Below are 12,526 nucleotides of genomic sequence, written 5' to 3'. Positions count from 1 at the left end.
GGATTTCCATTAACTCCATGTCACTAGAGCTAACAGCAGTTGCTGTAATACAAATGAGAAAGCAAAGAGGTTCAGTCCCATCCTAAGGTTTGCCTGTAGCTTTTAATTTGTAGTATTCCTCAGTGACACCCATAGGATCACTATGAAGTATGAACTTTTGTTTGGGCTAATAACAGACTCTTTTTTTTCCCAGATACAACTTTTCCTCCTTTCCCCAGTTTTTAGAATCTAATAAGAGTGAAGCCGTAACCAGTGTATGAACGCTGCTTATGTTGAAGGAACGAAACTTATTTTATATTCAGTGGACTTTATAGATTACAATCCATCCCACAAAACTCCTGTCAGCAAAAAGTCTCACATTCTAGACTCGAAGTGAAATGTTTAGTACTCCCACAATGTCTATGTTCTGTCTGCCTGCGACGAAGGATAACTCCTATGGCAGTTATCACCCCAGTCCAGTAAAATGGCAGTATCTTGGCTGGTGAATGACAACTCCATCAAAATAAAACATTGTTCATGCAAAATAAAGGTATTGACATTACATACTCAGGCTTATTATTCCTTAATATATACTTAGAAATTTTTATTTCAGTCGAAGCAGATTGAGCAAGGTTTCTGCCATAAAACCAAAAGTAATCACCATAGCTTACCCTCAGATTTTTTGCAGACAGGAAAATGTTTTTCATTACAAGGTGCTGTTTTCCAGGTCCCGTGGAGCTCTAGGTAGACACAGGCTATTTTGTGTTTTGGTTCTCCGTAGTACCACTTAGAAAAAGTTATTTTCTTTTTATCAGCCCATCTGTAATAGCCATAACTCTAAAATTGAAACAGACATTTGACATAATTTTTCTACACTCTCATCTGATATTTCAGGTAAGTGGATTTATACAAGTGCACATTTTCACAGTGATATATAGAGCTCAGTTTGTATATCTGTGCTAGGACTGTTAAAATATTAATTGAATCAGGACTCAGCAATGTAAAAGTAAGACAGCAGTATGCCTCCCATGCTGAAAAAGCCCATGAAGGTGTTTTGAAGGCTAAATGGTGCTTCCCAGGTGCTGCTGGTGCTCAGTCCCTTGTCAGGCAACATTGTGAGGTGGAATCACTGTCCCAGAAGAGTCAGGTCAGCGTGAAGAGCAACGTGACCACAGGAACATGAAACCCGTGGAAAGCTCAGGTGGAAGTGAGTCTCAGAGTTGGCTGTTAAACAAGGACTCTAAGCTCAAGTACAGTTTTGAGGAGAAACATTCAGGAGTAAACTGCAGCTATCACTATGAAAAAAATCTGAGAAAATTGTTAGTTTGTTAGGAGCAAAAGATAAATACACAGCAGCAGGGAGTGTTAAGTCTTTGTTTAGTCTTCCCCCCCACCCCCTGCCCTTTTTTTTCCCCCAGAAAGAATCAGAAGAATTACAAGGAAAAGAGAACAGACCCAGACAGTATACTGCTGACATTAAGAACTAAGGGATAAAATGTGATCCCACTCTAATGTCTAGGTGTGTCAAGAGGCCAGGTACACAAGCCCCTCCTGAGCTCGGCACCATCAGGGCAAGATTGCTGCCTGGGGAACAGGAGGAACCACAAAGCTTCACTCTGCAACAGCAGGGATGGCTCATTTATATTTATAAGGACCAGAAGAACATGCCTGGTGATCCAAACTTGATTGTAATGGAATCTTAACTGCTTTCTAAACCATGTTTCTATGACTGTAAAAACAACCAAATTTTATATCAACTGGACTTAAACACTGTTATTTTGTTTTGGATAGAGATGTCCTGTGGACTTGTGCGAGTGGGAGGACTCATGTCAAGGTTGGTGATTACCAATCACTTATATATTCTAAGACCAAGCATTTTGTCTGGTAGGGAGAAGCACTGTTAGCATCATGGAAATACGTATTGTTCAGCAACAAGTTAATTGTCTCAGACAATGTAGCCTTCTAAGAGGCTTTATCAGAGTGCTGCTGCATTGTATAATCAGAAATGCTATTTTTACACAACATTTATTTTAAGTTCTCCCTAGAGATACTGAATTTCAGACATGTTTTTCTATGTTATAGATCAGTGTGGAATCACAATTAGTGAAAACAATCACTAGTTAAGAAAATTATTACTGATGAAAAAGCTCTTTTTTGTTATCAAGGTAGTTTAGACAGCTCAAAGAACAATGCAATAGAAACATGAGAGTTAAGTGCATTGAGCAACTGCATATTCACTAGGGAAGCTGGAGCTCATTTTGGCACTCAGTCACAGAGCTAGTAAGACAGATGCTCACTCGAGTGTTACACAGTGGTGGACCTGGATCTCCGTATTCACTTCTTCTGGTACAGTATAGCTTTTACTGCTTTTAATCTTTGGGACTTAGCAGGCATAACAAGGAGGGCATTCAGAAGCACATGGTATGTCCTGTGAACCCTTCTGAACCAAAAAGTAATGAAAAAGCTACAGCTGCCAATGAGCACAAGGCACTAGCCTTAATGACCCTGTTGGTCCCTTTGAGTAGAATTCAACTCTCCTAAAAATGACCATCTAAATTTAGCCAGGCAGTTTGACCTAAGTGTCTAAGATTCCCATAGAGTTAGTAAAAAGAAGCCTGTCAGAGGTTCCAATCCTTCTCCATTGCCTAAGATGGAGTTTAATGATTTAAGATGGATGAAGTTAAAAAGAGCGCTGTCCACCAGTCCTACATTCCTAAATCTGTTCCTGCTACAATTCTCCCTGCTGCTAGCGATCCAATCACAGCATTTAACCACACCACCTATCAATTTATTAGTCTTACCACATTGCTGTTGAGTCCAATCCATAAGGGCTCTCCATACTGCGCTGCCTGCAGCAGTAGGAATATATTACTGTAATAATCAAAAACGCTGGCAAGCTCCGAAGATTTCTCCTTGCAGGCTTTTCTTGCTTCTTCCCAATTCATTTTAGAAGGAATGATTAAATAGCTGCTGTTACCATAATGGATGAAATCAGAATCTGGAGCACTTGTGGAATGAAACAGTTCAGGCTCTGTAGGAAAGAGGTACAAATTCCAGAGGAAGGGGAGAAAACAGTGAAAATTACTAGCTACCTGAATAGCAGTATTACTTTTGAGTACAGATGAATATAGTCTGGCAGCACAAGCAGCAAGTAAAAGCATTTCTTATTTGAAGCACAGGAGATCTCTTTTAACGGTAACTTGGAATTATTTGTAACTATAGTGTAAATAGTGTATTCAGGGATTAGGAAGAGGCAGAGGACGATCTCTGTGTATCTATAGACATACGCTGCACCAGATGAAAGGATGTGAATACTGGTCACGCAGTGATCCTCCCCCCAGAGCTCTCTAGGTTCCCCTCCCACAGTGCAGGTGAAATTCCTCTCAAGCACAAGCACGATGCAGGATCTCCACACCACTTTAGTCTCAAAATAGGGGTGGATTTCATTCTAAGCCAAGTTTGCAGCTCTGCTGCTGCTTCTTTCCCATGTAGGATCAAGAGAGAAAGGAAACTGTAGTTGTACCTTAAATGATATATGTGGAAGTAGAAGACAAAGACCTAGAGCTAGTGATGGGGACAGCAAAAAGAACTGCCTTCGTGTCAGGAACACCCTGGCAATTGTTCTTGCTAGTGACGCCCTCGTGCAGCTTTCTGCACTTGCACGGGACACAGCTGTGAAGCAGCTGGCCCAGCTGTGGCGCCTTCCTGTATTCTTGCTTGCTGCTCAGCAGTTCCCTGTTTCTATTCCTGCAGACTCTGCAGTGTAGCTGTGCTCCGGATGTGTCTCCTACCCTGAGGACACACGAAGAAAACTAGAACTTTTGCCCTTCTGATTATTGCTGGTCTTGTGATATAAAAGCATTGCTAGAGACTGACAAGCAAAATAACCAGTTTAACTGACCTCAGTTAACTCCCCAGTGGAGTATGCGTGAGGGGTTTTGGGGGGGGGGGGAGGGGTTATGTCTGGGGGTGAGGGTGGGAAAGCTGCTTTTAGTGTATTGTCTAGCTAACTAAGATACCTATGGTGGAGGTCACTCATGGATTTGTCTTTATGCTTTGTATTTGCATTTTCAAAATAACCTGATTCAGATACCTATACCTGTGCTAGTTGGCTAAACTTTCCTGTCAATAGAGGAAAAAGGCATTTTGAAGGCATAGCTCTTCTAACCTGTGTTGAGCATTTGCCTCAGGATGAGGCAGGTGAATCCTGCCTTCAAAGTGACTACTCTCCATGTTCAAGCAACTGATTTAAGTGTAGATGCCTGCAGGGTGGGTGAAGTCAGCCTCTGTGAGTGTTGGTGGGTATGCTGGTAGGGGAGAGGCCGTAAAGCCAAAACTTTTTTATAATCCTTATCCCAGAGTGGGTTTTGTGTCTGGAATTCCTGAGCTGGGAAAGTAGCTCTGCTTCCCTCACCCTGGCTGCTACAGGCACAGCTGGGCAGTTACAACTGAGGACTCACACGGTCGGATTGTTCAGTAAATATCTTCCGACAAAGAAGGTGAAAAATAAAACTTACTGCTGTCCATCTGGCAAATATAGCTTTTGTTATGCTGGCAGTCAGTGTTTTCCCAGTACCCTGCTTCATCTACAGATCTTTTCGTCATTGCAATACAGTCAGTCTAGGGAAAAACAGAAAAAGAAAGTTATAGCTGATAAAGTGCAAAATGTCTGGCAAAATAATAGAAATAGGTTTGAGGAGACAAAGTTAATAGCTTTCTTTTCTAATTTTCTGGCTCTTATTTTCATTTATTGTTTCTTGGAAATTAAACGTATTATATTATATATCTTAAGCAAATGTACTTTCCTTGGCAGATTACTGCAAGAACTTTTGTCAGTTTATTAAAATTTCTTGGAGTGCACTAAAGCTATTTTTACTGTGTAGTTATGGTAATCTGTACTGAATTTCTTGAACTTTCATTTGGATTCATGCTGTACAAGAAGAAACAATAAACCAAAGTAAAAATACCAGCTAGTAATACTGAATATTTTCAGTAAAATCTAATAGTTCTAATAATTTTAATTAATTCTAGCAGTAATTATAATACAGGACTCCTTTTCTGCAGTTCTAGACTTCTGCAAAACAATGACAATAAGTGTAGACTCTAAACAGTCCTATTATTCTCTGCGTACAGCTTTAAAAACTTGATCTCTGAAATATTCAGTTGACTTCTGCTTTAAGCCATAGAAATATAGGATCCTAGCTGAAACAGAAGTCAGGCTGGTTACTCTAACCTTGAGTATGTTATCTAAGTTACACATTTTCTGATTTTTTTTTTTTTGTTTACCTGTATTGTAATATACTTCCAGTCAACTTTTTTGTATTCATCTCTAAATGGGAATTGTCTTGCCCACTTGGAATAGTCAAAAAAGCTTCCGTCTGTCCAAAGATATATACCCTCACTGTTAATGTCATTCAGTCCAATCCACGTTTCATTGGCAACATCCTTTAGGTGGAAGGTAAAGAAGGCTATTAAGGAAAAAGAAAAAATCAGAGAAAGAGAGTAGCTAAGTAGTTGCCTTTCTTCAAATTCAGTGTAAACTGAATTACAAATAAAACAACCAATCAACTTTTAAAAATATTGGAAATATCAAGTTCAGTATTGCTAGACTATAAGTTAATGGTGAAAGAGAAAAATTATAATGGGTAATTGAACTGAAGCAGTTTGGTTTTGTTAAAAAAAAGAAAAAAAAGGAAAAGTTTTTTAGATAAAAATTATACGGACTTCCTGGAAATATTGTAGAAATTAGGGCTAGAAGGGACTTCAAAAGGATTAATCGGTCTTCCCCAAGTAGCATCAACTGCACATATGTCATTTCTGATGCATGTTTGTTTACTGTCTAACTTGAACATCTGTGGGCATTTTATTACTATGAACTATTACTATTTATCCCATCTTCCAAGCCCCTGGGGAACAGATTATTCTGTTCCCTCCACATGCCGTTTTTGCCTAGAGATGGGAAGTATCATAATATCTCACTCCAGTCTTCTCTCTGGATCAAGCAGCTCCAGGTCTTCCTTCATAGGTTATGCTATTTAGATCTGGAGGCTAGTTCGGCCTTGTCATTAGAAGGTGAAGTGTGCTGGCTTCATACTTAGCGCCAAAAGGTTCAGATGTCATACCTTGCACTTGCTCATTGTGTATAGAGGCCAAATTTCCCCCTAATTCTATACAAGCACTTCTCGCAGAGTGCCAAGTCAGTCTCTCTTCTTCTCTGGATCCAAATATTTTATAACACTGTGGGGAGAGTAAAGGATTAGACAAAATTTCAGGTGTTGAAGAGTATTAAAACCATCGGTTTTGATTAATTCAGTTCTAGTCCCTGCATGTAAAGAGCAGCAGATGGGGGATCTACTGAAATGTGAATACTTTCAGCCAGCAAGGAGACCCAGCTAATCACAGCGATGTGCATGCAGCACTTACAGACCTGTGGGCTGCCCAAGGTTAGTGCTGGGCAAGAGTGGGCAACCTGCAAAAGCTTTTGAGGAATTAAATAGATATCCAAGGTGCATGGGTAGAGATTTTGGGTCACATTACTGAAAAGCAGAATTTTTGAGGGACTGAAACTATTTCCTGATTGGGAACATAATTTGGGGCAGGCATCTCAGGTCAAGTTCTTTCAGGTATATACCACAGACTTAGTGCTAAAGCCTGAACTTGTGTGAGCACTCAGCATGAGTGAAACAGCGTCAGGAAGAAATACTCTTTTGTATTGTGTATTAGTATCTCATGGGGATTCTTTCTGAATACCAGTGTAAAAATTTGGTTTTGTGGTTGTGTATGTTCTGAGGGACAGAAGACATGGTTTTTTAACTGGCATATGCTGCTTGTCCTTTTTTATGCCCTTTGAATTTTTCCTATTTATTGCACTGGGGGACTTATTTGTGGTTTTCCCTTGTGGGTTGTTTTTTTTAAGTTCATATGGCCAGGTGTACTTTTGCTTAACTTAGCAAAAAACAATGCTTGCTTGTTTTCTATATGTGATTTGACATCTATTGCTGTTTGTGTTACTCAAGAGGAGTTGTTGCGATAGCTGATTACATATGAAAAGTGTGACCATTCATTTTTCATCTCAGTGTTACTCAGAAAAAGGGGCTTACACTTACAGATAAGGATAATGTAACAGGATTTCCATGCAGTATGTCTGAAATAAACAGAAAATTCTAGAAACTGAAAAAGTAACTATGGCTATCTATTTACAAAAATTATAACTTAAAACATTCAAATTCACTTTTTTTGAGGTTTAGATACAGACTTGCCAACATGAATACTGACTACACTGCTAATTAGAATACCACTTAATAAACTGGTGTATAAAGTGAGAGAATTTATATAGTGAGATAAAAGGGATAGTTTTTTTTCTCCACCTATAGAAAATCTGCTAAATGTGGCTGAGATTTGTTACTGCACCTTATTGTTAAACAAAAGCCAAGTTTCAGGACATCCTCCCAGAGGTGGAAGTACAGTAGGAACAAATCCTGAGTAAGTTGAATTGTGCCTTTCACAGATGAAGGCATTTTTCACAGCACAGCTTATATCTTTCCAAAAGCCTATGAAGAGATGGAATACAGAGAATCACTGTCTGAAACTCTTGTACCACTATTACAGCAGTCAGCCCCAGACAGTGTTCATAAAGCACAAATGGAACCTTCTGGAGACAGGTGAAACAGTTACCAGGTACACATTTACCCAAATACACTCCTCCTTCCTCTGTGGTATGTTTGTCTCCTAATAGTGATGGCATGGTTTTAAACCTCAGCATACTTCTTGTGAAAAACTGTCAGTATTGTTCAACTACCTATTTGTGGGGTAGCCTCAAATTTAAATATGCAGCAAACATTTTGGATTTTGCTGCTAAATTTTCAACCAAATATTTCTTGTTGCTATTTTACTCACCAAAATCCTTTGACATTATCACACAGTTTTCATCATTATTCGCAAAATCGGGTTCGTTCGGAGCCCAGGCGACATAGTTCACTGGGGTCTCATCCAACCAGCTGAAAGAAACAAGGGGAGAGTGGCTGCCGGACAGACATCTCCAGCGGTCATTTAGTTACAGAGTCTGTTTAGGTAAAGGGCTAAGCAAGATATTAGCAGTGACCAGAGGGCAAAGGCTGTACATATACTGGAGAGGACATACCCACAGCATTACTGCTGCTTCACATTCAAGTCCTATCAGCGTCCCATTTTGTCAGAGACTGGATAAACAATGTCATACTTGAAGGGAAGGGTTCTTATGGTCTGGACAAGACTGAAACCCCAAGACCTCACCATTGCACAGACTTCCCTTTCATCCCAGAAAGGTGTCCTCCTGGAAGCCTTCTACAAACAGATTTCTAAAAGAGGTTCCCTACCAGTAATTTCAGAAAGCTGTTAGGTGAGATGTTGCTTACACTTCTTGCTTCCAGCTCACATAACTGGAACCACTGGGATTAGTCTGATTAAACCCTTACGTCCACACTTTATCAAAACCTCCTGGGCTTTCTATGTAGCCATTGGAGACCTGGTCAGAGTTAATCTCATCCTAAGGTTGATGATGTCTAAAGTGGATCAGGTGACTTAAATCCTAAAATTAGCTGCTTCTCCTCACTACCTATGAAGGGTTGCTTGGGTGTTTAACTCGGCTCTTTCAGTGTAACACATTAAGTGAAATGACTCAGCTGTGAACTTCTATTGGTTTTGCTCTCCCAGATTTGGAAGGAAAGCACATTGCTCTGCTTAAATACAGAAGAACTTAACACTTCTGATCTGAGACTTCTCCTGAAAACTATCCAGAGGTCAGTTGCACAACTGTTATTAACTTGGAAAATGAAAGCACACACAAATGCTCCCATCAAGCGAGATGAAATTACCATCATTTGTTGTCCCTTACCAGTTTTCCTTTACTCACCTGAATTTCTGATCAAAGCTGACAACTAAGCCAATGAAATATGATTCCATTCTGAGTTTTGTGTAAATCTAAAACAAAAGTGATTAACAGTGAAGCACTTAACAGTTCCTCAACATCAAGCAAAAATCTGGAAGCCCATTAACCATGCCTGTGATTTTTTTTCCTCTTTCTTTTTTTTTTTATTTTTAGGATTTGAGCCTCAGGCAAGAACATTGTATTTCAGACCCAGGTTTCAAGCAGGCAACAGGGATATGGGGAACATCCTGAAGTGAGGAACCCACTGGACAGGAAAGCAATAATCACTGTGATGAACACTATATATCTTAGAAGAAATAAGCAACCTGGGGCTGAACTATCCTTTGCTGCACCTTTAACATTTGCATGCCTTTTTCTTCTACCTACTAAAAGCAATAGTAATTTCTTTACAGGTCCTGAACAAATATATTGTTATATAAATAAGTAATGTAGGACAATAGCTCAGGACTCTAGCCTAGCTAAATAGATAAGCTGTTCCGTTTATTTTATCAGCTGCTCTGCTTCAGAATTCAATTATAATTAATAGGCTCAGTGCTTACATATTTCCATAGAAATTGTCTTTTGCTTTCATTCTCAATGACAACAAGATCTGCAAAGTTCTTCTGACAAATTCTCCGTGCTTCTTCCATATGGACACGTTCTTTGCTGAAATAGTACTGCTTATCTTCATATATAATCCATCCATCACTGGTGGCTTGATATTCTGAAATATAAAGAATGATATATATTACATTCATATCTGGTCTGTACAAAGTCTGAAAATGTACAGTAAACTTTTCTTTGAAAGAGAGAAAAATCCTACCAAATTTGTAGTTTGGTTCTGGTTTTAGCAGTGTACCTGTAAAATAAAAGATCATCATGAGCAGCATTCCAAGTACAAAAAAATCCAGAGATTTGCTTTATGTAGTTGCAAATGCTTTGCATAATAGAGAAAAAAAAATGAACTACGAATTATCTAATGCATTTTCAAGATTTTAGAGCACATACCACTGGATTAAATTAAAAAATATGTATAATTTAGAAACATTTATCTAGTGAAAAATAAGTATTTTTAAAGTATATACATGTATCTCCAAAAGCACTGTATTAAACAATCCAGGATGTGCAATAAACACTTTGTAGATGAAACTTATATCAGTTTGAAAATTTATTTAGTATTTTTACTTGGCATGCTGTTATTAATTTTTTTTTATATTCATGGGACTAGAGCCAAACAATGTAATCCAGCCCATATATTAAGTTCTCAAGCTCACCTACATAGTAGTAAACTATCCATAAGCTTAATGCTGGTATTTTGTTAATACCACACATCATTTCCAGCATCTCAATGCATTCCTCCTATGCTGATGGCTTGGCTTTTACTAGGAAATTCTGTTTTTAAGAGTGCCGGAGAGCCACTAGATACCAAACCGAAGTTTCTGATTACAGGATGGACCAGGAGGAAGCAATTAACCTGTTGCTATTCCCAGGGCCATCTATAGCCCATCAAAGGTAGCTCTGCTTTCATTTGGATGCCTGTTATTTTGTTCTTCACATGGACTACTAATTCTGTTCTTAGCTTTCTCCATTTCTTCTGTGATTTGATGGAGAACAACACATTATTAAAGAAATGACAGGAACAGTTTAGATGAGAAATAAGCAAACAAATGACAATTAAATTAAAATTAAATTAAAATTATTCTTTTGGGAGCTTTTAAACATTTTCTTCTTAAGTATTTAGTGAAGAATAGAATTAAAATTATTCAAATATCTTCATGATGAATTTACATACTTCACCTCATTTTGATTTTATTTTTTAATCCTAACATAACTATAACATTCCTTGTTTTCCAAAAAAATTTAGTATCTCAAGTAAGTATGTGTCTTAAGTGAATATGAGGGAATTAACAGCTAAGCATCTCTCCTCTCACATTGATCATCATATAATCTAGATTCACAATAACAAGATCTAATTTATTTTTTTTTCTTTTGAAATGACATCTGGGATAAAGATAAACTGATCAGAGTCTTTATGTCATGGTTTCTGAACTCCTCCTGAGAATTTTCACCAAGAGCAGAGAGCCACATCTGTACAAAGCAGCGTGCTCAGCACACCAAAAAGTACTGCACAGGATGTACTACTTCGAGCAGTTATACGGAAGTCAGTGTTTTCATGGTGCGTTTGTATGACTAATCTACCCACAAGGGAACAGTGATTCTTCCTTTTCGGTTAAGCAATTTTTCAGCGTTGGCATGGTGCCTTATTTGCTGTTCAAGGGTAACAGTTTGTTGGCAGAGTCATCAAATATTAGATATACTCAGTGCTTTTGATACAACTGCTTCTCTCTTCCCATCCCTGTTGTGCCTCCTACTAGTTCCCTGTGTGCATCCAACTTTCTTTTCATTTCAAGCAGCTTTCAAGAATCTCCTGTTCCATGGAGATGCATACAAGTATTCCGTTTACAAGGAGGAAGCAGGGATTTAAAAGTAGGACCGAGTAAGCAAAATAAATTCTTTCATTATCGGTTGTCACTTGGGGTCCTCGACCCATGAAGACCCCGTTTCCCGCTGGCAGGCACCCCAATGCCCGTCCATCAGGTCCGTTTTGTGCCCTGGCGCCAGGTGCGGGAGGCCTGGCACTAGGGCCCTGCTTTCCAGGCAAAGCTGGTGGATGCAGGAGTCCTTCAAGGCTACACCAGCCTCTACTTTTGATCTCTTTTTCAGAGTTGCCGGTTCCTATAGCAACTGATCCTTCTCTTTGCTTCCCATTATTCGTTTCACAGTGGGAAGCAAAGCTTTTTTCTCTTTTGTACAGAGAACTCTAGTGTCCTGCATCTTTGGCTCTCCTGGGTAAGCCTGAAGCAGATAGAAATATAGGGAGGAAATAAAAGGAGAGACGATAAGTACCTTTGCCTTGCAAATTTATTCAACCCATGGCAGAAAGAGATAAAGCCAGAGATAAAGTAATAGGGACAGCTTTAACTTCCTCATCTGAGTACAACTGAAATATCTCAATTCATTCCTCTTGCTTTATGTGTTGCCTTCACTGCAACTGGTTTTAAAATGAACAATTCCCAGTATCTTTCTTCCTTTCAATTTGTTTAAATCCATACAACTTGTTTTTGAACTTGGGTTTATCGCTCCAATTAAATGGGGAAGTAATCATACCTTCTTTTGTTTCACAAATCCAATTAAGTAAATGTTCACAGCGCAAGTCATTCCAGCGCATTTGGGGTGATCTATTAAACATAACACAATGTTCAACTTCTTCATGGTTGTTGGGTTCGTCTTCATCCCAGTTCTCATAAATTACCTGTGTTGGAAATACATCTCAATTACTATGTGATTCGAGCTGAGTGGCAGTAATTGAGATTGCCATCGTAACACAATTTCAGGATCTCATCATCTCAAGTACCTTGTTTATGGGATCAATAGGAGTTCAGATAGGTCTGAGAGGGATGTGAAAGTCATGCTGATCAGCTCACTTTCCCCATTGCTCCCCGGAGAAGGTGTAAAGATTACATGGTATAGAAAAGCATGTGTTTGATGCAGGAAAAACTGATGGGCGGAGGGAATCGTGTTTATCTCGCTTTGTGAAAGATGGCAAACTGACTTCTCTGTACTGACATACAGCAGTGCACA

At 39.0% G+C, this 12,526-nt stretch overlaps 1 protein-coding gene across 1 annotated transcript in view; it reads right to left on the bottom strand.

Annotated features, from left to right (window-relative positions):
- The window catches only part of LOC309598757 (lymphocyte antigen 75-like), a gene marked incomplete at its 3' end in the record, with an annotated part of 72,105 nt that overhangs the window by 6,215 nt on the left and 53,364 nt on the right, over positions 1-12,526 (bottom strand). Inside the window, exons 44-54 of the mRNA XM_082329632.1 lie at positions 12,053-12,197; positions 9,708-9,743; positions 9,445-9,608; positions 8,870-8,937; positions 7,876-7,976; positions 7,390-7,529; positions 6,102-6,216; positions 5,266-5,447; positions 4,497-4,599; positions 2,781-3,010; positions 651-816 (exon numbers count right to left, since the gene is read on the bottom strand). Of these exons, the coding sequence (XP_082185758.1) occupies positions 651-816; positions 2,781-3,010; positions 4,497-4,599; positions 5,266-5,447; positions 6,102-6,216; positions 7,390-7,529; positions 7,876-7,976; positions 8,870-8,937; positions 9,445-9,608; positions 9,708-9,743; positions 12,053-12,197 (1,450 nt within the window). The remainder of the gene's footprint in view (positions 1-650; positions 817-2,780; positions 3,011-4,496; positions 4,600-5,265; positions 5,448-6,101; positions 6,217-7,389; positions 7,530-7,875; positions 7,977-8,869; positions 8,938-9,444; positions 9,609-9,707; positions 9,744-12,052; positions 12,198-12,526) is intronic.

Source organism: Platalea leucorodia, assembly GCF_965183815.1.
Source record: "Platalea leucorodia genome assembly, chromosome: 1".
NCBI lineage: Eukaryota > Metazoa > Chordata > Aves > Pelecaniformes > Threskiornithidae > Platalea > Platalea leucorodia.
Note: the sequence above shows the minus strand (reverse complement) of the source record. Positions and strands in the feature narration are given on the sequence as shown.